Source organism: Chiloscyllium plagiosum, unplaced genomic scaffold (assembly GCF_037043375.1).
Source record: "Chiloscyllium plagiosum isolate Xiang-an unplaced genomic scaffold, Cpla_swu_hap1 HiC_scaffold_18, whole genome shotgun sequence".
NCBI lineage: Eukaryota > Metazoa > Chordata > Chondrichthyes > Orectolobiformes > Hemiscylliidae > Chiloscyllium > Chiloscyllium plagiosum.
The window spans coordinates 32305867-32332802 of record NW_028270156.1 but is presented as its reverse complement, the minus strand read 5'-3'; the positions used below and the strand labels follow the sequence as shown (position 1 = coordinate 32332802).

The 26936-nt window shown below is 43.4% G+C and overlaps 1 protein-coding gene across 16 annotated transcripts in view; it reads left to right on the top strand.

The window, feature by feature from the left end:
• Positions 1–21735, top strand: part of LOC122557729 (F-actin-monooxygenase mical2-like) — a 296049-nt gene extending 274314 nt beyond the window's left edge. For all 16 annotated transcript variants that reach the window (XM_087996423.1, XM_087996422.1, XM_087996419.1 and 13 more), the window contains 2 exons: positions 10742–10815; positions 20303–21735. In XM_087996423.1, coding sequence (XP_087852549.1) covers positions 10742–10815; positions 20303–20487 — 259 coding nt within the window. In that variant the 3' untranslated portion in view covers positions 20488–21735. The remainder of the gene's footprint in view (positions 1–10741; positions 10816–20302) is intronic.
• The last annotated feature ends 5201 nt before the right edge of the window (positions 21736–26936 follow it).

Genomic DNA, 26936 nt, shown 5'->3' with positions numbered 1-26936 from the left:
AAATTACAGTCAAGTAACAATGGGGGGACTTTTTAGAGCACACAGGAGCAGGAGCTACTGGTTAAGATGCAGAGATAGGGACATATCTAGTCTCACACTGGCCTCTACCATTCTAGACCATGTTTGATATCTCCTTTGTGCCGTTTTCCCACACCATCTCTATATTCCACCCTCGCTTAATGTCATTAGTGTCCAGAATCCTGTAGAGTTCTGACATAAACTCTCTCAGTGATAGAACTTTTACAGTCCTTTGGATAGTAGAAAATTCCAAGGTTCACTACAATCTGAGTGAAATTTCTCATTATCTCAGTATTAAATTCCTGCTCCTTATCCTGGTTCTACACTCACCAGCCAAACTGTATCCACCCTTGAAGAATGTTGTAAGTTTCAATAGGATCATCTCTCATTCTTTTAAAGTCTAAAGAACACAGATCCCTTTTTCCTCAGTCTTTCCTCGTAAAACAATCCCAGGGATTAATCTGGCAAACCTTAATTGCACTCTCTCTGTAACAAGTATAAGCTTCCTTAGATAGGGAGACCAAAACAATGCATAATACTCCAGGTTAGATCTCTCTAAGGCTATATACAGCTGCAGCAAGACATCTTTACTTCTGTACTTAAATCTCATTTACATGATGCCAACATACTGCTTGCCTTTCGATTTGCTTTCTGCTCTGCATGGTGGCTTTTTCATGATTCCTAGAGAAGGCCATTGTGATAACACTATAAGGCCCAGGCTCAATGTCCTTGTGGAGCTCATTGAATGACTTCCCTTGGTAACAGGCAATGGTCTGCCTAGCTGAAACTCATCATCTGAGCCCTTTATAATGCAGACTCATGAAGGACGTCATATCTGCCAACTTCTGCCCCTCTTTTGCTGTTATATTCATGCCCGAGGGTCCTTGGAGAGGGAGCATGAGGTGTCCACCAATGCTCTTGATGCCTTTAGAGAAAGGTGGGCATTGCGGAGGATATAATACTTTATTTCCCCATCCAACTTCATTTTGATAGAGTTCCTTTCTGCTCTTCCTATTCCCCCTTCACTCCTGAGGTTCACTTTGCCCATAATGGGCTTTGCTTGTAAATATTTCTTACATCATGTGCTCTTCCAGCACCACTAACCCAGAACCAGGGATGAGTCAGTAGAACTGTCTATCCTAAGCAGGCACTAGCCCATGTATGCCACGAATAGTGTTCAATAATAAATGATACAGGTGTCGCCTACTATCCAAAAGCAGATCATTCTTATGAAACTGTTCAGAAGCCGAAATGGCATAAAGTGAAGAAGCAATTAACATTAGTTTATGTGGGAAAAATGTTTGAGTGTTCCCAGACCTAAAAGATAACCTACCAAATAACACACCAAATCTAAACTAACACTGACATATAGTAAAAGTAGGAATGATATGGTAAATACATAACCTATGTAAAGTAGAAATAATGTATGTGCAGTGTAGTTTTACTGACCAGAATCGGGAAGACAGTGAGCACATTGAAAGACAGAGAGGTGGTAGTGGTGATGAAGGTATGTTAGGCTGAGTAGTTGGAGGTTGGAGTGGTGAGAGGTACAGAAGACTGGGGTGTAGGACAGAGAGGAAGAGGGTCATCTATTAACCCATCTGGGGAAGGCGCTTGGCGACACCACTCTCACTGCGCGCTTTTGCCTAGAAGCGAAAATCCTCTTTTGGTTAGTGAAAACAGGTACCAGTGTAGGGCTTTCATAAAAGTGAATTGGCTAAAGCGAATGTTCGAAAAGCGGGGAATAACTGTACTCCCTTCCAGTCAGGCTTCCTGATTTATTACAGGTTAGATCCTTGTAGACACCCGCACTTACCAATCTTTCACTGTGTAAGAAATATTCAGCCTTGTTTACTTTATATGCCATTTGCCATGTTCAAACCCATTCACTTAGCCTGTCCAAGACCTCTTGAAGCCTCCTTGCATCCTCCTCACAAGTTGAATCCTTACCCAACTTGTCATCTGCAATATTTGGAAATATTACTATTTCCCACATCCAAATCATTTACATAGTTTACGAATAATTGTGGACCAGCACTGATCCTGTGGTACCCCCATTTTATTAGGGACATAGATAGCACCTCTCCATTTACAATATGGATATCACACTTTCCTTTAAGATGTAAATATCACGTTCCATTTAAGATTCAGAAATCACACATCATTCATGATACAAATGTCAACATTCTTTTTATGATATAATAAGAAACATTCCTTTTGTGATATAGATATCAATCTTTCTTGTCTAGTATAGTTGTGGTGTTATTCTTTTGTATACCATTTATTTTGTAGTTTAGATATTAATTCCATTTGCAATGCAGCTTACACTTTACAACACAGGGGGCATTACCTCTCTGTTATAATAGGGCTATCATCTCTCCATTGATGATGGTGCAGTATTGTTGTGTGGGCAGAGAGGACTGATAGGAGTCTTTGATTTTACCAAAAAGAAAGAAAGAGCTTATGCTTATAAATCATCTGGTCCCTGAAACATCATTGGCCTCTCCAACTTGTCGAAAATTCACATTTAACCCCAGATTCAGTATTGGAAATTCTTATTCAGTTCTCCTGTGCTCATTGTATCCTGGACTTTTGCCTGAGAATCATGTACACAAATTTGGGTGAATTCCTAGCTCTGTGTGAATATGATTCTTAAAATAATTGCTTGGATTTCTTGGGGATACTATGTTAAGAATAGCAGTAGGTGATGATGCCAGAAATAGTGAGGAGGATGCTGGGTGCAGAGGAGAGTTGAGTGAAAGGCTGTTGTCCAAAATTTTTTAAACAGAAGCATGAACAAAAACTTCCATGATTCACTCAAATAAAAGCAAACTACTGCAGATACTGGAAAACTGAAATAAAAACAGAAAGTGCTGGAGAAACTCAGCAGATCTGGCAGCATCTGTGGAGAGAGAAACAGAGTTAACATTTGGACTCTCTTAAAAGCTGGACTCAAACAATAACTTCATTTATCCCGACAGATCCCCACAATCCCTAATAGACCCATCACACACTACCCATTCCACATTCATGCCAACCCATGCCGCCCTGTGCATTGTGCCCACTTTCCATAAATTCTCTATGCCATCCATGCCAACCTGTGCCCATGTACTCAGTCCCCCATTGCCCATTATAGCTTTCATGCCAACTTAGTTCCAATTCACAACAATATATGTCCTCATTGTCAATCCTTTGCCTTTCACCTGCCATGCTGACTCACCCAGTATTCACAAAGACAGGCCTCAGCATGTCATAGGGTAAAGAGAAGAAGCTAGGCGGAGGTGAGTACTGCAGATGCTGGAGATTAGAGTCAAGATTAGAGAGGTGCTGAAAAAGCACAGCTGGTCAGGCAGCATCTGAGGAGCAGGAAAAATTGACGTTTCGGGCAAAAGCCCTTCATCAGGCACTCTAATGAAGAGATGAAGCTCTCTGGCAAGATCAAATGCCAATTGGGAATGTAAGTAGTCACTTGGCAGGCTTGGCAGTCAGTCACTTAGTAGGACAACATATCCTGGTGTAGCTGAACCTGCTGGCGGCACTGAATCAAAGGCTTCCAGCCACTCGGAGGCACGGTACCCTTTCAGCCACCCGAGCAGTGGCGAGCACCAGGAATAGCAGGAAGGTCAGTGAGGTTTCGGTGGAGGGAATTAAGGGATGGAGTCAACAGCAATGTTCCCTCAAAGCTGCGACACAGCCACACAGCAATTCCAAGGTTCCATGCCTGCCCATGTCCTCAGATGATCATGTAGCAGCTGGAGAAATTAGAGGGAATGTAGGTCCGTGGACAGGGGGTGCTGGAGATAAGGACATATTTGATATTCAGTGCCCTTCCCCTCCCTCTCCCCATCCATGTCCAATACCTCATATTTGGGTAGATTGAGTTCCCCATACCCCAATCCAGCAGATACGCTACCTCGTTTCTATGATTGGAAAGAGTCTGCTTTTCTCATCTGCCAGGAACACAGCATACTGGTGGCAAGATTTATTCTTAATTATTATAAATTATTTATCACTTAAGGGCTTTCCTTGGCATTGGTTTAGAAGGTCACCCATGAACATTCCCATCCTGAGGTGACAGAAAGGGGTGGGTATCACCCTGGTGCCAAATTGCCTAATTTTGTTTGCCTTTTCTGTCACCTTCCCTATCACTTCTAGAGAGAAAAAACTCCCAGCCTATGTGTCTATTGTTGGTCTTTGTTTATGTCATGATTTGGAGATGCCGATGTTGGACTAGGATATACAAAGTTAAAAATCACACAACACCAGGTTATAGTCCAACAGGTTTAATTGGAAGCACACTAGCGTTCAGAGCATCACTCCTTCATCAGGTGGTTGTGGAGGACACAATTGTAAGGCACAGAATTTATAGCAAAAGTTTACAGTGTGATGTAACTGAAATTATACATTGAAAAATACCTTGATTGTTTGTTGAGTCTTTCATCTGTTCGTATACCATCATAGTTTCACTTCTTTCATATGTAAATCACAAAACATTTTTATAAGAAGTCACATCTCAAGTTAACGGTAACAATTGGTGTTAGCCAGATAATATGTTGAAGATTCTGAATTAGTGGTGATAGAAGAGCACAGCAGTTCAGGCAGCATCCGAGGAGCAGCGAAATCGACATTTCAGGTAAAAGCCCGTCATCAGGAATAAAGACAGAGAGCCTGAAGCGTGGAGAGATAAGCTAGAGGAGGGTGGGGGTGGGGAGAGAGTAGCATAGAGTACAATAGTTGAGTGGGGGAGGGGATGAAGGTGATAGGTCAGGGAGGAGAGGGTGGAGTGGATAGGTGGAAAAGGAGATAGGCAGGTAGGACAAGTCCGGACAAGTCATGGGGACAGTGCTGAGCTGGAAGTTTGGAAATAGGGTGAGGTGGGGGAAGGGGAAATGAGGAAACTGTTGAAGTCCACATTGCTGCCCTGGGGTTGAAGTGTTCCGAGGCGGAAGATGAGGCGTTCTTCCTCCAGGCGTCTGGTGGTGAGGGAGTGGTGGTGAAGGAGGCCCAGGACCTCCATGTCCTCGGCAGAGTGGGAGGGGGAGTTGAAATGTTGGGCCACAGGGCGGTGTGGTTGATTGGTGCGGGTGTCCCGGAGATGTTCCCTAAAGCGCTCTGCTAGGAGGCGCCCAGTCTCCCCAATGTAGAGGAGACCGCATCGGGAGCAATGGATACAATAAATGATTTTAGTGGATGTGCAGGTAAAATTTTGAAGAATGTGGAAGGCTCCTTTAGGGCCTTGGATAGAGGTGAGGGAGGAGGTGTGGGCGCAGGTTTTACAGTTCCTGCGGTGGCAGGGGAAGGTGCCAGGATGGGAGGGTGGGTTGTAGGGGGGCGTGGACCTGACCAGGTAGTCACGGAGGGAACGGTCTTTGCGGAAGACAGAAAGGGATGGGGAGGGAAATATATCCCTGGTGGTGGGGTCTTTTTGGAGGTGGCGGAAATGTCGGCGGATGATTTGGTTTATGCGAAGGTTGGTAGGGTGGAAGGTGAGCACCAGGCGTGTTCTGTCCTTGTTACAATTGGAGGGGTGGGGTCTGAGGGCAGAGGTGCGGATGTGGACAGGATGTGTTGGAGGGCATCTTTAACCACGTGGGAAGGGAAATTGCGGTCTCGAAAGAAGGAGGCCATCTGGTGTGTTCTGTGGTGGAACTGGTCCTCCTGGGAGCAGATATAGCGGAGGCGGAGGAATTGGGAATACGGGATGGCACTTTTGCAAGAGGTAGAGTGGGAAGAGGTGTAATCCAGGTAGCTGTGGGAATCGGTGGGTTTGTAAAAAATGTCAGTGTCAAGTCGGTTGTCATTAATGGAAATGGAGAGGTCCAGGAAGGGGAGGGACGTGTCAGAGATGGTCCAGGTAAATTTAAGGTCAGGGTGGAATGTGTTGGTAAAGTTGATGAATTGCTCAACCTCCTCGCGGGAGCACAAGGTGGCGCCAATGCAGTTATCAATGTAGTGGAGGAAGAGGTGGGGAGTGGTGCCGGTGTAATTACGGAAGATCAACTGTTCTACGTAGCCAACAAAGAGACAGGCATAGCTGGGGCCCATACGTGTGCCCATGGCTACCCCTTTGGTCTGGAGGAAGTGGGAGGATTCAAAGGAGAAATTGTTAAGGGTGAGGACCAGTACGGCCAAACGAATGAGAGTGTCGGTAGAAGGGTACTGTTGGGAACGTCTGGAGAGGGAAAAATGGAGGGCTTGGAGGCCCTGATCATGGCGGATGGAGGTGTAGAGGGATTGGATATCCATGGTGAAGATGAGGCGTTGGGGGCCGGGGAAACGGAAGTCTTGCAGGAGGTGGAGGGCGTGGATGGTGTCTCGAACATATGTGGGGTGTTCCTGGACTAGGGGGGATAGGACAGTGTTGAGGTAGGTAGAGATGAGTTCAGTGGGGCAGGAACATACTGAGACAATGGGTCGGCCAGGGTGGTCAGGCTTGTGGATCTTGGGAAGGAGGTAGAACCGGGCAGTGCGGGGTTCCCGGACTATGAGGTTGGAAGCTGTGGGTGGGAGATGTCCTGAGGTGATGAGGTTCTGTATGGTCTGGGAGATGATGGTTTGGTGATGGGGGGTGGTGTCATGGTCGAGGGGGCAGTAGGAAGAGGTGTCCTCGAGTTGGCGTTTGGCTTCAGCCGTGTAGAGGTCAGTGCGCCAGACTACCACTGCGCCCCCTTTATCCGCTGGCTTGATGGGGAGGTTGGAATTGGAGCAGAGGGATTGGAGGGCTGCGCGCTGTGAGGGTGAGAGGTTGGAGTGGGGGAGGCGGGTAGACAGGTTGAGGCGGTCAATGTCCCGGCGGCAGTTGGAAATGAAGAGGTCGAGGGCAGATAATAGGCCAGCGCAGGGTGTCCAGGTGGATGCAGTGTGTTGGAGGTGGGCGAAGGGGTCCTCGGAAGGTGGGCGGGAATCCTGATTATGATAGGTGTTAGCCCCCTGTGTTCTCTGTCTGTGCCATAATGTTTAGATTGATTCTAATCTAAAAAGTGAGAATACAGAGTCTTACATGAATTCATGAGGTTTTTGAGCAAAGTACAATGTAACTCTTCAAGTACAAATTCACCCCACAAATGTATATGTATATGTGTGCGTGCATGTGTCTGTCTGTCTGGGGTGGGGGGTTGTGAGTGTGAGAGTGTATATGTGTGTATGTGAGTGTAGAGTGTCTAAGTCTGTGAGAGGGTGCATGTGTGAGTGTGGGAGTGTGTGTGTCTGTACACACTCTCCTACAGGTACACACACTCCTACAGACACACATGCACCCCCTCACAGACTTAAACACTCTACACTCATATACACACATCTACACTCTCTCTCACAACGCCCCACCCCAGACAGACAGATCGATAGACACATGCACACATATACATATACATTTGTGGGGTGAATTTGTACTTGCAGAATTACATTGTACTTTGCTCAAAAACTGCATGAATTCATGTAAGACTCTGTTAACTCACTTTTTAGATTAGAATCAGTCTAAACCTTATGGCACAGACAGAGAACACAGGGGGCTAACACCTTCAACATATTATCTGGCTAACACCAATTGTTACAGTTAACCTGAGAATGTAACTTTTTTTAAAAAGAATTTTGTGATTTATGTATGAAAGAAGTGAAACTATCATCGTATTCGAATAGAAGAAAGACTCGATAAACAATCAAGGTATTTTTCAATGTACAATTTCAGTTACATCACACTGTAAACCTTTGCTATAAATCCTGTGTCTTACAATTGTGTCCTCCACAACTACCTGATGAAGGAGCGGCGCTCTGAACGCTAGTGTGCTTCCAATTAAACCTGTTGGACTATAACCTGGTGTTGTGTGATTTTTAACTTTGTTTATGTCACCATTTTTGAGGTTGGCCATGGTATGTGATTGGATTATTCCACATTATAGGCAAGGCACTGCAGTGGTTTACCAATGTCTTCTGTTGCATGGCTGACCAAGAAATTCTCTCACCTTTCCCACCTACATCAGGCACAGTGGAAGGACTTACAGACTGATAATAAACCCACTTGCCCAAGTTACAAATGCCATAGTCAACAAATCCTGGAGTGGAATACAAAATTAGAGTTTCCGGTTCAGGGTCACGTCACATAAGACCTCTGCGTTTTGGATTTCACTATATTGGAAAAAACGCTCCTTTTTAAAAATGCATTTACTGCAAATACATTCCTATACTACATAAAGCCTGAGCATAACAAACATTTCATTAAAGTGCACAATCTTTATACCAAAAAGTGTTGGAATTTATACCCCATTTCAGAGAGTCCACGACATTTGTAGTTGTCATCAAGATGTGAAAAAATAGGCCTCCTATTGTGATAATGAATGATTGTGGAATCAGTTATGCAGTAATCCAGTAATAAAAAGACTTCATACTTATGTCAATAGAGTGAAACTGCTAGCAATTCTATTTAATACTCCCGATATATTTGTTTAAAGGGCAGTACATTTAAATGTTTTGACAAATTAATTTGACAGTCATGTTAACATGTCCATAAGATTATACAACATTGGACCAGAAGTAGGCAATTCAGCCTATTGAGAATACTCTGCTATTCTACAGTAACAAATTTAAGGAAGAAATTCATCCTCAAATTCATTGAACGACCCTTTATTCTGAGATAATGCCCTTTGGTCCTCTCCTCTCCTGTAAGGTAAAACCATCTTTCAACATCCACCCTTGTCATGTCCCCTAAGAATCCTGTGGATTGCAATAGGGTTGCCTCACATTCTTCTAAATTCCAGTGAGTACAGATCCAACCTACTCAATCTCTCTTAAGACAATCCCTCCATACCTAGTATCAGCCTAGTGAACTTTCTCTGCTCTACCTCCAAAGCCTGTATACCTTCCCTTAGATAAGGGACCCAAAACTTTTCATAGTGTTCCAGACATGGTCTGACTAGTGCCTTGTATAGATTTAGCAAGACTTCCTTCCATATATGTTTCATTTTCTTTGAAATACTGGCCAAAACTCCTATTACCTGCTGAACTTGGATGCTAGCTTTTTATGTTTCATGGATGAGGACTCCAAATCTCAGTTCTGAAGCTTCCTGCTATCTTTGTCTGTTATTTTTTAAATATATTTTTATTGAATCTTTGTCCATTTAAATGACATTCAGCAGTTCTTCCTGCGTAAAGACATGCCTTCACGTTTCCTGATATTATGTTCCATCTTCCAAGGATTTTCCCACTCCCACTCTCATAACTGTCCTTATCTCTCTGAAGACTCTTTGTGTCATCCTCACCACTTGGCCGACTCACCAATTTTACTGTCATCCATACATTTGGTGATAGTACATGCACATTCCTCATCTAATACATTGTAAATAATTGCTGTCTTAGCACTGATCTATGTGGCACTCTACTAGTTACAGGTTTCCATTCTGAAAATGCCCCCTTTATCCTATTAGTTAGCCAATCCTCTAACCACCAAAACCATGGCTTCTTATCTTCTTAAATTGACTAATGTGTGGTACATTAGCAAACACCTTTTTGGAAATCCAGATGTGTTATATTCACTACCTACTCTTTATCTATCCTGCTTGTTACTTCGTTAAAGAATTCTCATCAGTCGGTCAGGCATGACTTCCCCTTGTGAAGCTATGTTGACTCTGCTTTATGTGTTTCAAAATGTTCTGCCATTACATCCTTCATAACAGCTTCTAATATTTTTCCTATGACAGAAGTTATGCTAACAGCCTGATAATTTCTTGTTATTTTTGTCTCGTCTTTTTAACTAAAGGTGACATATTTAGTTTTCCACTTCTCTAGGACTACCCCAAATCTAACAATTCCTGGAAGATTACTACCAGTGCATCCACACTCTCTGTAGTGACTTCCTTTAATACGCTAGGATGCCTCCCACCAGGTCCAGGGCACATGGTTTGAGGGGCTGAATGGCCTACTCCTGCTCCTATGTTTAACTCCATTAATTTCCCTCATTGTTTCTCTGGTGATGGTTATCTTCTTGACACTGTTGTCAGGTCCTTTCGACAGTTGCTGAAGAAATTTTTCAGGATTTATTTTGACAGGTTTGTTGACAGTGCCAATGAGCTTGCCAAGTGCAATTTTACACACATTCATATCTGTTTTTCATAATTCCAAAGGGAACTTGACCTCCTCAGAGGATACATAATATCCCCAAAGATGTTGTGGGGACAGATCCAAAGGGTAGCTTTTGTCTCCATGGGAGTATCCAAAGAAATGTACAAAGTTCAGATCTATTTTTACCAGGTCTACAGTGTACATTTTGGGTTTCACACATTCTGGAGTCATCAAAATCTGACCCTGAGTGAGGGCAGGTGGAGATTTAAATGGCTAGATGCCCCGACAAATGTGTGTGTGAATCATGGATCTTCCCTATTCCTGCCCCTATGAAAAGGGGAAGTGGCACGAGGATCTTTGTCATGTGGAAAACCCAGGTCTGTCTGTCTGATTCCAATGTCCCAGCAATTGCAGTCGCTGAACCATCCATCCTATCGCAACTGTGCCAGCTCTTTGCAGGGGTAACTCACTTCATCCCAACCCCCACCCTTTCCGATAGCCTGCATCTATTTTTTTACACTTCTGGCACTTATCCAATTCCCTCCCGAAAGCCCTGATTGTATCTGTCTCCATGTGCTACAGGATCTGTAAACCATGTGAGAAAGTTAATTGATGGGTACAGAATTCCCAGATTGGCAGCATTCCCAACTTCTCCCTTTGTGTCTCTCTCCAGTGCTCGCGAATTGGAACTGGAAGATCAGCAGAGCCGCTTGGAGCAGCTGCTTCATGATCGGATGGCAGTTGACGGTGAGCATTATAGCTTGTGATGGGTCTTAATTAAATTACTCAGGTCTTGGCGCTGGGAGGATAATTGCAAATTACCCAGCAACAAGCTGCCATGTTTCTCCTGCCAGGGTTTAATTAAAACAGGGGCTTTTAGCAATCTGTGTAATCACCATTGGTCTTCAAAGGAGTTAATTCAAACGTGATCAGAAACACAACCATGCCACAGCAGCCCTGCACAAGCAACATCTGAGTACCACCCTGAGTGTTCACTCCCTGCACCACTGGCCCATGATTATTGGTAACCAGCATTGTGTCAGGTTAGACAGCTGTGCATGTGCTGTGTTATTCTATACTAAGCAACTGGAATTACACAGTATAGAATTACACAGAGAATGCACTGCTCAGAAAAAAAAGACTATCTGAATAATGAGATCAATGCCAATGTTTACGTTGCACAAAGGCCCCCTTCCATTTTGCCTCATCTAACCCTATCAACATGTCCTTCTCTTCCTTGCTCTCTCATGTGTTCCCCTTAAATTCATTTTGACATGTAGTTCGACTACTTCTTGTGGGAGTGAATTCCACATTCTACCATTCGATAAGGAAGATTTTCTTGAATTCCCTATTGGTCTGAGATTAGGTAAAAATGAGGACTGCAGATGCTGGAAACCCGAGTCTGGATTAGAGTGGTGCTGGAAAAGCACAACAGGTCAGGCAGCATCCAAGGAGCAGGAAAATTGACGTTTCGGGCAAAAGGCTTTCATCAGGAATAGATCCTCTAATCCAGACTATGGTCTGAGATTATCTACTGCAAGTCCTAGGCAAGGAAACAATTAAAACCAATGGGGGTGAGACATCCACCTGCTGTTGGGTTGTACTCAAGTAATTTTGTTTTTGCTTTTGTCTTTCATGGGACATGGGTGTCACAGTTGCCTTCCCTCATTGTCCTTGAACTAAATGGTTTGATGGGCCATTCCAGAGGATACTTAAAGGTCAGCCACATTACTATGGGTTTAGACTCATACATATGTCAGACTAGATCAGGATGGCAGATTTCCTTCTTTAATGGATATTTCTGAATCATGTTTACAACAAATAATGATACTTGTCATAACATCAGACAGCATTTGTGGAGAGAAAGCAGAGTTAATGTTTCAGGTCCAGTGACCCTTCTTCAGAACTGATGGTAGCTAGGAAAAGGTTAGTATATATGCTGAAGATGGGTGGGAGAGTTTAAGAGTACACAACAGATGGAGATAGAGCTCTGAGGGGCAGAGATATAGTTAGACAGACAAAGGGAGATCCAAGATGGCGGTGGTCTGAGTGGTCTGCTGTGCTGGGCTCTTTGCCATATTCCCTGGTAAAGTGCCCCCTTACCAAACCCCTCCCCTGTTAACCACCCCTAAGAGAAAAATTGATAATATAAAGCTACTGGAGATCTGGAGCTGCTAAAGTTGTGGTCTGACAGCTCTAAGATCAGGATGAAGGTGAATAAAAGGGAAGAAAGGAGTACAGTAAGCTGGGCACTCCCTACTGTGTCCGGGGTGCCTGCAGCCATTGCTCAAACTCCAGGGGTGGTCCCTTTGGATTTAATTTGGAGTTTGTCAAACGCTGAGAAAAGATTGAAGCAGCGACGGAGCCAATATCTGCCATGTTGAAAAGGCATGAGCTGGAGATTCAAACACTGGACCAGAGTAGAAGCAGTGGAGCAGAGAACCGCAGCATTGGAGACCGTCCCGGAGGTCTCAAGAGGAAGGATCTGAACACTGGAAGACCAGGTTCGGGTGCTTCAGGAACAAGTGGACGATCTAGAAAACAAAAGTAGAAGGAAAAGCTTACGGCTCGTGGGTCTCCCGGAGAAGTGGCTCCCGAAGTTCCTGGGGCTGGAGTTGGAGTCAGGCGTGGTGAGTGTGGAGTGGGCCTGATGGATCGCAATGACTAGGTCTGGACTGGATGTGCACCCCTGCACGGTCCTAGTGTGACTCCAGCATTATAAAGGAAAACGGTTAGTGATTGAAGCAGCAAGAAGACTAGGAAGAGATCCACAGGCTTTAACATACAAAGGCTCAAGAATAATGTTTTTTCAAGACTTCTTGGTAGCCATAGTTAATAAGAGAAAGGCATTTGATGAAGTTAAGAGAAAATTAAGGGACCTGAACATTCAATATTCCTTGAGGTACCCGGCGGTGTTGTGTTTCGCTCGCGGAAGAATGATATATAATTTTGATTCAGCAGAAAAGGCCAAAGGACTTTGCGAACTCTTTGAAATGAAGGACTTGGGTTGGGAGTGGTGGGGGGTGGAAGGAGCACCATTACGGACAATGGTACAATTTTTCTTTACTTTTTCTGCCCCTCTTTTTCTCCTCTCTCCCCTTTTTGTAGTTATCGGTTTTATAGCTTTTGTACTGCCTTGGTGTAAAACCTGATTTATTCATCATTTTGGTTGGTTGGTTATCGTCTGAGGATTTGTTTTTGCTATTGTTCTTTTTTTTTGGATTGGGGGAGCTATACCTGTGGTTAAGATGTAGGGGGAAGAGGTGTGGAGGAGGGAGGGTGGGTGTCCATTGTTAACTCTCAGAATATAAACAACATGTTCTTTTTATCTGCGCATTGCATGGGACTAGGGCGTGGCCTCAGCTGGAAGGAGCCAGCATGGTAGTAAGGATTGGGAGGATTGCCCCCTATGGGCAAGGGGGTAGGTCTCTTGTCAATTGGGGCTTATTTAGGTGTATGTTTATGTTAAATATAGTGGTTACTTTTTTTAGTTGTAGTAGTTTTTATCGAAGTAGTTTTTGGACTTTATAGAGTTAATTTCTTCACTTGCCGCACCTCAGGTAAGCTTCCTCCTCTTGGGAAACCACGGACTGCTCTGGATGACCACGGCTAGTGATTAGTTCAGGTGGTGCACCTGGAACGTAAAAGAGAGTCATTCCTCCATTAAAAGAAAGAAGGTGCTGTCAGGCCTTAGGAAAGAAAGGGTTGATATTGCCCTGCTGCAGGAGACGCATTTAACTGATAAGGAACATGTGAAACTGCAGCAGGGGGGTTATGACAGGGTATTCTTCTCCTCCTTTAGCTCCAAGTGTAGAGGAGTGGCAATACTGGTAAGAACAAATCTCCCATTTCAGGTAACTGAGCAAATTAAGGACAAACATGGACAGTTCGTCATGCTTAAAGCTCTAGTACGTAGAGAAGAATATGGTGTCCTGAATGTTTATTGTCCCCCGGCACACCTTCTTAAATTTCTAATTGATGCAGTTGCTAAATTAATGAATCTTGGGGTGCATCGCACAACCACAGGAGGGGATTTTAACCACCTAATGGATCCCAGGGTAGACAGGATGCCAAGGGGCCGGGCAGGCATACCCGCACAATCTAGACAGTTGGTGGACTTGTGTGAGGAGTTGGGATTAGTGGATGTGTGGAGGCATCTCCACCTGAATGGAAGAGACTTTACTTTCTATTCCAACCCACACAAGTGGCACATGTGAATTGACATGTTCCTTATGCCATCAGCTTGTTTGGACAGAACATTGGCTTGCAAAATTGGGAATATAACTATCTCAGACAATGCACCAGTGTATTTAGATGTTAAAATTAAGGGTGGCAGAATACATGCATGGCGCTGGCGCATGGACCATTCCTGTTCAGGGATAGCAAATTTGATGAGTACATTACAAAAGAGTTCAGGGCCTTCTGGGATATCAACTCGGTTCGGCCAGTAATCTGTCAACACTTTGGGAGGCCACTTAGGCATATTTACGAGGCCTGATAATTTCTTATTCAACAAGTAGAAGGAAGCAGAGGGAGGAGCAGCAACAGATGCTGGAGACCCGGGTGAAGGTAGCTGAGGAGGCATATTATAATAGGCCTTTATTGGTCAAGTTGCACCGGGTCACAGCTCTCTGGGCTGCTCTCACACACAGCTGGCAAAGAATGAGGTCTCCTTTGCTAAACAAAGATTGTTTGAATTTGGAGATAAACCAGGTAGATATCTGGCTAGAAAGAAAAATGCTTCTCAATCTATTATGTCTGTTAGAAAGAAGGCTGGCACAGTTACCTGTGAGTTGAAGAAGATTAATGTTAGGTTTTGGGAATACTTTGAGGAGAAAGTGAGGACTGCAGATGCTGGAGATCAGAGCTGAAAATGTGTTGCTGGAAAAGCGCAGCAGGTCAGGCAGCATCCAAGGAACAGGAGAATCGACGTTTCGGGCATTAGCCCTTTTTCCTCATTCCTGAAGAAGGGCTTATGCCCGAAACGTCGATTCTCCTGTTCCTTGGATGCTGCCTGACCTGCTGCGCTTTTCCAGCAACACATTTTCAGCTTTGGGAATACTTTGCCAAGTTATACTAGTCGGAGGGTGGCGAAGACGGTACAGTGAGAATGCAGTCCTTTTTTGAGAACCTGGACCTCCCATATAAATGCAGAGCAGATCTCCCTGTTAAATGCATTCATGACGATACAAGAGGTGCAGGAAGCAATAAAGCATCTCCAGGGTGGCAAAGCACCGGGGCCAGATGGATTCCTGAGTGTGTTTTATAAGAAATTCATAAATGTGTTGGTGGAGCCGCTTTTGGGGATGTATAGCTATACATATACACGGGACTGTCTTCTGCCCTCACTTAGGGAGGCTAATATCGCCCTCATTTTAAAGAAGGGGAAAGACCCCGAAGAATGTGTCTCATACAGACCAATTTTGTTGTTGAATGTAGACTTTTAAACTCTGTCAAAGGTGCTGACCCTGAGGTTGGAAAAGGTGTTGCCCTATATTATGAAAGAAGATCAGACCGGTTTTATCAAGGGCCATAGCTCCTCCAACAAGAGATATGAAATAAGCGCCCTGTTAACATATGTGGGTGACTGGGTACGGGAGGGATTCGGAGTCGATTTGGCTTGAGATGTCCCCTAGTTAATCTATTATTCATGGATAAGATTAAATCTGTGATCGAGCAGTGTAAGAGTCCAATCAATTTAAATACGGTGAATACTTGGAGGATAATGAAGCAAGACAAGGGCAATTGGCCTAATACATCGCCATTTACCCCATTGGCGGGAGCTGAAGGATTTAAACCTGGGGCAATGGACTCCAGCTTTAAGCTATGGGAGAATAAGGGAATCTCTTGTTTGGGAGATTTATTTGAGGGGAGGTCTTAATGTCATTTAGCCAACTAAGTCAGAAATATGGATTGTCTATTAGGGACCTTTTCCAGTACTTTCAGATAAGGGATTATATACTGAGGAAGACCACGCTCCTGGCTCAGCCTTACAAGTCAGACATGGAGAAAGGAGTGCACAGGTGCACGGGCGCTCTTTCAGTTAGTACTTTATATCACTTACAGAAAGGATGTGCCTGAGGAGATGTGGAGAGACTCTGTAGGACTTGGAATCAGGAACTTGGAAAGGATATTTCACTGGAAACACAGGAAGTCATATGGGAAAATGTAAAGAAAATCTCAATATGTAACAAAGTGCAGGCCAGGCAATTGAAGATTTTACACAGGGCTCATATGGTCCCAGAGAGGCTAGCTAAGTTCAAGAGAGGAGCATCTCCAGTGTGCCCCAAATGTAAAATTAGTACACGCACTCTTACACACTGCTTTTGGTCATGTTGCAAGATCCAGAGATACTGGAGTGCCATAGTAAGGGAACTGAAGGAAATCCTGGGAATTGAAGTCAAAGTGGACCTGGTATTTCTACTTCTGCGGTTGCCAAATTTGTCCTCGCTGGGAGAACATGGGAAGGGACTGTGTAACATTCTCACCCACTGTGCGAGAAAGAACATTTTAAGGAATTGGATGTTGGAAAACCCCCAGGTCTTATGGCTGATCTACCCAAGACTACCTCACAAATATGGTGCACCACAAAACGGAGCAGTTTTTCCAGAGGTGGTGACCCTTTCTAAATTATATTGATGCAGTCTTATCGGCAATATTAATGAGGGCCTGGATATAGCCATGGGAATCAGTTTGGGTGCCCGTGGGGCCCTGGGAGGGGGAAGCTGGGGAAAAAAAGGGTACAATGACTCGTGCTCCCAGGGGTGGGAGCTTGAATGGAGATGTGGTGAGTGAGCTAGAATAAAGTAATGTGATATAATTTAATTTAAGTTAATTTGAATTCAGCTTAATTTAATTTTTATCTAATTTGATTGTAGTTTAGTTTAAGTTAAGTAGATATGTTTGTTCTGCTAGAATAGTAGGTAGTTTATAATTAATAGTATTGTGATATGACATTATTGTACTATCTCTATCTTTTTGTATTTTGGTTCTTTTTTATATATAACTGCTGTGTAAAAGGTTTGAAAAAGTTTTTAATAAAAATATTTCTAAAGCAAAAACAGACAAAGAGATGGTTGACGGTAAGCCAGGGAAGGGGAAAAGCTGTTAATGACCAATGAGGAGGTGAAAATGAGTCGGCTCAGCTGAAAGCAGCCCAGGTCATGACAGGGCCTGGGGTCTGAGGGTGACTAAAGGATGTGGAAGGATGTGTTCAAGCTCTCATATTGTTGAACTCGATATTGAGTCCTGAAGGTTCCCCAAGTGGAAAGTGAGATGCTGTTCCTCTAGCTTGTGCTGAGCTTTACTGGAGCATTGTGGTAAGCCGAAGATAGAGATGTTGACCAAGGAACTTGGCAGTGTGTTGAAGTGGCAGGCAACCAGAAATGCCATTTCTGCAGATGGAACATAGGCGTTCCACAAATGGTCACCCATTCTGTGTTTCTTCTCTCAGTGTAGAGCAGAGCACAGCGTATGTCTTCAGCATATATACCACCCTTTTCCTAGCTACCATCAGTTTTGAAGAAGAGTTGCTGGACCTGAAATGTTAGCTCTGCTTTCTCTCAACAAATGGTGCCAGACCTGCTGAGTTTCTCCAGCAATTTCTGTTTTCGTTTCAGATTTCCAGCATCTACAGTTCTTTGTTTTACTCCAATGATGGTAATGGTGACTATGACAATTAACACTGAACTTATATTCCAGATATCATATTTACAATGCTGGGATTTGAACTCTGATGAAGGGCTTATACCTAAAACGTTGATTCTCCTGGTCCTCAGATGCTGCCTGACCAGCTGTGCTTTTCCAGCACCACAGATTTTGACTCTGATCTCCAGCATCCGCAATGCTAACTTTCTCCTTTGAACCCATGGTCCAAGAGCATTGAGCTGGGAACCTCTGGATTAGACCTGGAAATGTGTTGCTGGAAAAGCGCAGCAGGTCAGGCAGCATCCAGGGAACAGGAGAATCGACGTTTCGGGCATAAGCCCTTCTTCAGGAAGGATTACCAGTGCAGTTAAATTAGCATTATATCACCAATTCCCACACCCCACCTGCTTTTTGCAGCATTTGTTCTGGTCTTCAGTGGCACAGCACTCAAAGGTAGCAACAGGAAACTCTGACAAAATGCTCTCAAGGATGGAGATCGTTTAACTCAGCTGCCAACTTTAGAGCCATTCAGAAAACTCAGAACATATTTCACGCCTTCTTCTGGTGGGAACTAACAGAATCAAACTGTACAGAATTCTCCAGCTCCTCTCGATGTTTCCAAAGTTCTTTCCCTGCAGAACAGTATGGCGGGAGAATTGCCCAGGGTGGAAGCCATAAAAATCCCTGCTCCGCAGCAATTGGAAACATGCCTTTCCAACCATCCCGGCTGGAATACTGTATACCTTTCAGTGCCCCCATCACCAAACTAGAATTAACAGCTCGTTCTCTGAAACAACGACAGAACCACAGAAATGTCACCACAGAAGGTGACCATTTGACCCATTGTGCCTACACCCGTTCTATTATCTTCTGCCAATCTCCTGCCTTTTCCCCATAACCCTGCACACCATTACTATCCATGAAAAGATTATGCTTTGGCAGTGTTTATGAACCATGGGCTTTTTGGGTGCCACCACTGGGATTTGTATACAACCAAGATTAGAGTGGTGCTGGAAAAGTATACAAACAGGTCATTCAGTCCTCCAAATCAATTCTACCATTCAGTCAGACCATGGTTGATCTATATCTTAGTTCCACTTACCCACCTATGCTCCATATCTTTCAGTACTCTTAGGCAACAAAACAAATCTACCAACCTTTGCTGTGAAATCTTCAAATAAATCCTTTCATAGTCACAGGCTTTCTGTGACAAAGTGCTTCCCGAATTTACCCCAAATAACCCAGTTCAATTTTTAACATAATCTTGCCTTCTTCTGGATTTCCCTCACCAATGGAACGTTTCTCTAGATCTAGCCTACAATTTTTAAGCACCTCAATCAAATCAAACTTCAACTTTCCAAGCCAAGAAAATGCAAGTCTATGAAATGCTTTTGGCTCTGGTATTATTCTGGTAAATCTGCACAGTACCAGTTTCAAGGCCAATATATTGTTCCTTGGCTGTGGTGACCAGACCTGAACATAGCTACTTCAGACTGTGGACTAACCAAAGTCATAGAGTCATAGAGATGTACAGAAACAGACCCTTCAGTCCAACTTGTCCATGCTGACCTGATATCCCAACCCATTCTAGTCCCACCTGCCAGCACCCGGCCCTTTTCCCTCCAAACCCTTCCTATTGATAAACCCATCCTGATGCCTTTTAAATGTTGCAATTGTACTAGCCTCCACCACTTGCTCTGGCAACACATTCCATACACGCACCACTTTCTGCGTGAAAATGTTGCCCCTTAGGTCCCTTTTATATCTTTCCCCTCTCACCCTAAACCTATGCCCTCTAGTTCTGGACTCTCCTACCCCAGGGAAAAGACTTTGCCTATTACCCTATCCATACCCCTCATGATTTTATAAACTTCTATAAGGTCACCCCTCAGCCTCCAACATCCAGGGAAAACAGCCCTAGTCTATTCAACCTCTCCCTATAGCTCAAATTCTCCAACCCTGGCAACATTCTTGTAAATACGTTCTGAACTCTTTCAAGTTTCACAACATCCTTCCGATAGAAAGGAGACCAGAATTGCACGCAATGTTCCAAAAGTAGCCTAACCAATGTCCTGTACAGCCACAACATGACCTTCCAACTCCTGTAGTCAAAATGTGACCAATAAAGGAAAGCATACCAAACGCCTTCTTCACTATCCTGTCGACCTATGACTCTACTTTCAAGGAGCTATGAACCTGCACTCCAAGGTCTCTTTCATCAGCAACACTCCAGAGGACCTTACCATTAAGTGTATAAGTCCTGCTAAGATTTGCTTTCCCAAAATACAGCACCTCGCATTTATCTGAATTAAATTCCATCTGCCACTTCTCAGCCCATTCACCCATCTGATCAAGATCCTGTTGTAATCCGAGGTAACCTTCTTCGCTGTCCACGACACCTCCAACTTTGGTGTCATCTGCAAGTTTTGTTTAACTGTGACATAATTTCCATCCTTTTAATATTCCTGTCACCTTACAATGAAGGCCAGCATTTCATTATTTTCTTTACAATAACTTGTAAAAGTTATTTCCTGGTTTGAGGAAGTTAACACTTGTTCGCTTTCCCAATTTTATTATTTCTACACAGAATCCAAGAAGACAGAGAAGGAGATTGCTGAGGAGAAACAGATTCTGAATGAAAAGATGGATGTGATCAAACACAGAGACAAACTGGTCTTTCTGCTGGAAGAGCAGAGACTCCAAGAGAAGGAAGAGAATCGAGATTTAGAAAGTTGGTTGGTGGCCAAGGGCTATAAATTAAACTGGTCATGAATGAATTGGCTACCAGACTCAGCAATAGATTCAATGGTTTATAAATGGACAGTCTATACAAGAACTCTTCACTGGAGTGGAGACGACACTAGTGAATGGAGAGTCCAATTTTTATCCAAATTGAACTGGGTAGGATTCACTGCCTGCTCTTCATCAAATCCAGTTTGTTCTCACCTCTCAATTAGAAATTACTGATTACAGAAAGGCCTGGTTATGTCCTAACTGGAAAATTGTGTCCAATTCTGGATTTCACACTTTTGCAAGGACATGAAGACTTTGAAGTGGGGATGCAGAGGAGTGTTATTAGAATAATACCAGGGATATGGACAGCCTGGAGAAACAGAGATAGTTCTGAGAGCAGATAATTTTGTGGGGAGATATAATACAAGTGTTCAGGACTTTTCAACAAAGCAATCAAGGAAAAACTCTTTTTACTGCCATTGCACACTGATGTAAACTAATTACCAAAAGAACCAGTAGGAAAAAATAAGACTTACTTTAATGCAGTGAGTTGTTGTGATCTGGAATTTGCTGCCTGTAAGGATGGAGGAAGTAGATTCAATTGAAACTTTCAAAGGGAATTTGTAAAGTACCATACCTGCAAAGGAGAAGAAAAATTCAGAGCTATCAGAAACCACAGAGTGAGAGTGGGACTGATGAGAAAAACCTTTTCAAGGAGCTGGCAGAAACATAATGGACCAAATAGTTTCCTTCTTTTCCATATGGTTTGATGATGTTAATGGAGCTCAGTGAAAATTGATCTCGTTAATCATTAAGCAGTGTCTGTCTGACAGAAATACTCACCACTTCTGAATGATCCTACTGTGAATCTCTTTGTTCATTAATTAGTGAAGCTGCTTGGGGTAATATTCTCATGTACAAATGTTTTAGGCGATGTTTTATACTGGGTTATTATATTTGTAAATTATCCTTTACTGTGGCCCAATGGTTCACTGACCAAAGCTCACCGTTAAGCTTTTTGCCAATCACAGCGTAATGACCTCAAGTTGTCATTGACAACTCGACCTATGCGTTTTGTTCATGGCTACGATGTATCAGATAGGAATTGCTGTTTAAAGAATATCAAAATGTTTTAACACTAAACTGTACATGCACTGAATGTTGACTATAGTAGGTACAATCACAATGTCTATGTAATAACTGTTTTATTTCAGCATTACTGTGGAAGAACCTAAGAAAAAAAATCCTTTTGGCCATTATTAAAGGGAAATATCTTCTTATTAAAAAGATGTGCATCCTATTGAATAGACGGACAACACAATTATATAAAGCAGAGAAAGTACCATTCAATCAAGCAATCAATAAAAGTGTTTATGCTCCACCGGAGCCCACCTCCCACATCTCTTCATCTCCTATGAATGTATCCTCTATACTTTTCTTTTTCCTAGTTAAAAATCACACAACACCAGGTTATAGTAGTTGTTATAAGGGATTCTCTAATTAGGGGGACAGATAGTATCCTTTGCGAGCCAGATCAGGAGTCCCGCATGGTGTGTTGCCTGCCCGGTGCCAGGGTGCAGGACATCTCCAACTGACTTGAAAGGATATTGGAGCAAGAGGGAGAAGGTTTAGTTGTTGTGGTCCACATTGGCACGAACAACATAGACAAGGCTAGGAAGGAGGACCTGTTTGGGGATTATCAAGCACAAGGAAGGAAATTGAAGAACAGGTCCTCAAGGGTCATAATGTCTTGATTACTGCCCAAGCCACATGCTAATTTGGGGGCAGCACGATGGCTTGGTGATGAGTACTGCTGCTTCACAGCGCCAGGGACCTGGGTTCGATTCCAGACAGGTGACTGTCTGTGTGGAGTTTGTACGTTCTTCCCGTGTCTGCGTGGGTTTCCTCTGGGTGCTCTGGTTTCCTCCCACAGTCCAAAGATATGCAGGTCAGGTGAATTGGTCATGCCAAGTTGTCCATAGTGTTTAGGTGCATTAGTCAGAGAAAGATGGGTCTGGGTGGGTTGCTTTTCGGAAGGTCGGTGTGGACTGGTTGGGCCAAAGGGCCTGTTTCCACACTGTATGGAATCTAATCTAATCTAATTAGGGAAGTAGGCATGTGGCTAAGAGATTGATGTGGGAAAGAGGGATTCCATTTCATGGGACACTAGCATCAGTTTTTGAACCGGGGGGATCTGTACCGATGAATCGGTCTCCACCTGAACCAATCTGGAATCAATGTTCTGGCAAAAAGGATAAATAGGGTGGTCACTAGCACTTTAAACTTGTGAGTCGGGGGGGGGGGGGGGGGGGAAGGGAAACGGAAAGCAACAGGGAGTATGGAGTCAAGTAGAAAGATAAGCAGCAAGTTAGCCAGTGTGCAGGGTTTAAGTTCAAGGCAGACTAGAAATGAAGCAAAAAGGAAGGATAACTTAGAACATATCACTAGAGATGATGGAAATCATGAGGATAAGAAAATTAGCTTGAAGGAGCTTTACCTGAATGCTCGTAGTATTTGAAACAAAGTAGATGAATTAATGGCACAAATCATTGTGAATGATTATGATGTGGTAGGCATCACAGAGACGTGGTTGCAAGGCGTTCAGGTCTAGTAGTTAAACATCCAAGGATTTACAACTTATCGACAAGACAGGGAGTTGGGCAGAAGGGGCAGGGTTACCTTGTTAGTTAAGAATGAAATTATATCTATGGCATTGAATGACATCAGGTCAGATGATGTGGAGTCTGTGTGGGTGGAGTTGAGGAACCACAAAGGCAAAAAAACCATTGTGCGAGCCATGTACAGACCTCCCAGCAGTGGTCAGGACCAGGGGTGCAAAATGTACCAGGAAATAGATAGGGTATGTCAGAAAGGCAAGGTCACGGTGATCATGGGGGACTTCAATATGTGGGTGGACTGGGTAAATAATGTTGGTGGTGGATCCAAAGAAAGGGAATTCATGGAATGCATACAGGATGGCTTTTTGGAACAGCTTGTGATGGAGCCCACAAGGGAGCAGGCTATTCTGGACTTAGTGCTATGTAATGAGCCAGACTTCATAAAAGATCTTAAAGTAAGGGAACACTTAGGAGGCAGCGATCATAATATGGTAAAGTTCAGTCTACAGTTTGAAAGAGAGAAGACAAAGTCAGATGTAATGGTGTTACAGTTAAATAAAGGTAATTACAGGGCATGAGAGAGGAACTGACGAAAATTGACTGGAAGCAGAGCCTAGGGGGGAAGACAGTAGAGCAACAGTGACAGGAGTTTCTGGGTGTAATTGAGGACACAGTACAGAGGTACATCCCAAAGAAAAGAAAGATTATCTGGGTGGAAATTATACAGCCATGGCTGACAACAGAAGTCAGGAAATGTATCAAAGACAAAGAGAGAGCCTATAAAGTGGCCAAGGGCACTGGAAAATCAGAAGATTGAGAAGACTACAAAAACAAACAGAGGATAACAAAGAGAGAAATATGGAAGGAGAGGATCAAAAATGAAGATAGGCTAGCCAGTAATATTAGAAATGATAGTAAAAGTTCCTTTCAATACATAAGAAACAAACGAGAGGCAAAAGTAGACATTGGACCACTCCAAATTGATGCAGGAAGGCTAGTGCCTGGAGATAAGGCAATAGCTGAAGAACTTAGTAAGTATTTTGTATCAGTGTTCATAGTGGAAGAGTAATATGCCAACAATTAAGGAGAGTCAGGGGGAAGATTTGAGTATGGTAGCCGTTACAAAAGAGAAAGTGCTGGAAAAGCAAAAATGTCTAAAAATTGATAAATCTCCTGGCCCGACGGGCTACATCCTAGAATTCTGAGGGAGGTGGCTGAGGAAGTAGCAGAGGCATTGGTTGTGATCTTTCAAAAGACACTGGAGTCAGGGAAAGTCCCAGATGATTGGAAGATTGCTGTTGTAACCCCCTTGTTTAAGAAAGGATCAAGACAAAAGATGGAAATTATAGGCCGATTAGCCTAACCTCAGTTGTTGGTAAAATTCTAGAATCCATCGTTAAAGATGAGATTTCTAAATTCTTGGAAGTACAGGGTCGGATTAGAACAAGTCAGCATGGATTTAGTAAGTGGTGGTTGTGCCCGACAAACCTGTTAGAATTCTTTGAAATAGGTTAGACCAGTGAAACCCAGTGGATGTTATCTATCTTGACTTCCAAAAGGCCTGTGGTAAGGTGCCTCACAGGAGCTGCTGAGTAAGATGAGGGTCCATGGTGTTCGAGGTGAGCCACTGGCATGGATTGAGGATTGGCTGTCTGACAGAAGGAAGAGAGTTGGGATAAAAGGTTCTTTTCGGAATGGCAGCCGGTGACAAGTGGTGTCCCACAGGGTTCAGTATTGGGGCCACAGTTGTTCACTTTATATATAAATGATCTGGACGAGGGGACTGGGGGCATTCTGGCGAAGCTTGCCAATAATATGAAGTTAGGTGGACAGGCAGGTAGTTCTGAGATGGTGGTTAGGCTATAGAAAGATTTAGACAGTTTAGGAGAGTGGTCCAGGAAATGGCTGATGAAATTCAACATGAGCAAATGCGAGGTCTTGTACTTTGGAAAAAAGAATACAGGCATGAACTATTTTATAAACAGTGAGAAGATTCATAAAGCCGAAGTACAAAGGGATCTGGGAGTGCTAGTCCAGGATTCTCTAAAGGTTAGCTTGCAGGTTGAGTCTGTGATTAAGAAAGCGAATGTAATGTTGTCATTTATCTCAAGAGGTTGGAATATAAAAGCAGTGGTGTGCTTCTGAGACTTTACAAAGCTCTAGTTAGGCCCCATTTAAAATACTATGTCCAATTTTAGGCCCCACACCTCAGGAAGGTCATACTGGCACTGGAGCGTGTCCAGCGGAGATTCACATGGATGATCCCTGAAATGGTAGGCCGAACATGCAGTGAATGGCTGAAGATCCTGGGATTGTATTCGTTAGTGTTTAGAAGGTTGAGGGGAGATCTAATAGAAACTTACAAGATAATGCATGGCTTAGAAAGGGTGGATGCTGGGAAATTATTTCCATCAGGCAGGGATACTAAGACTCGTGGGCACAGCCTTAGAATTAGAGGGGGTCAGTTTAGAATGGAAATGAGGAGACATTACTTCAGCTAGAGAGTGGTGGGCCTGTGAAATTCATTGCCATGGAGCGCAGTGGAGGCTGGGAGGTTAAATGTCTTCAAGGCAGAGATTGATGAATTCTTAATCTCACAAGGAATTAAGGGATACAGAGAGAGTGCGGGTAAGTGGAGTTGAAATGCCCATCAGCCATGATTAAATGGCGGAGTGGACTCGATGAGCCGAATGGCTTACTTCCACTCCTATGTCTTACGGTCTTATAGTCTAACAGGTTTATGTGGAAGCACTAGCTTTCGGAGCACTGCTCTTTCATCAGGTGGTTATGGAGTATAAGATCGTAAGACATTTGATGAAGGAACAGCGCTCTGAAAGCTAGTGCTTCCACATAAACCTGTTGAACTATAACCTGGTGTTGTGTGATTTTTAACTCAGCACACCCCAGTCCAACACCAACTCCTCCAATCATTTATTTTTTCTGTCTTTTCCAGATTCTCTTTAGATGTTTATATTTAACTGCCTCAAGCACACTTTGTGGCAGTGAGACCCACATTCTCAGGCTTTCCCAGATTTCTCCTCAATTTTTTTTCATTATTTATCCTGCTTAAAACTTCCAGTCTTGGATTCATGGAGAGATTGTGTTATATGTTTATTGGTCTTTCTGGCTGCCAGTTCCTGTTAACCTTTGGTTAATCAGACAGTCTGGATGTGACCAAGTAAACGTTGCCTGCAGCTTCTTTGACATCATCTCACAGGAAACTCTATACTCTGTCTCATACGGAACCCTATAGTTTTACAGAGAACTAAGTTTGAGGGAAAATACCATGAAGATGCTCCTTGAGAATAGGTTTTGAATTGTTGTGTGGAGCAACACAAAGGGGTGCAGAAACTGTCATAGCAGAATGAACTGATTTACGTTAAATTATTTGGAAAGTATTACACAGCAACAGGCCATTCAGCCCACTAGGTCAATACCAGAGTTTATGCTTTCCCAAAAACCCTGTCCCAGCATTCTGCATCTCACCCTATCGGCATATATTTCTAATCCTTCCTCTGTCATGATTACTATCCTCTTAAATACATCACCACTCAGTGGGTTTGTCCTAAATTCCCAGGCTTTTCATTGTTGTCGATTCTGAGTCAATCTGTCAAATTATAATCTTGTTACGAGAGTGTTGGCAGTTATTTTACTGCTGTTTCAGATTGTCATTCTTAATAATATCCTTTTGTTGTCTGTTGATAGCTCAATCATTAGCCCCAATTATGATAGCTCAATCATTAGCCCCAATTATGATAGCTCAATCATTAGCTCAACATTATTTACCTCTCATTTACCAGACAAGTCAGAAATAAACTGCATGGAGCCTTTTACTCAAACCTGGAAGCACACACTGCCAAAACACACCTG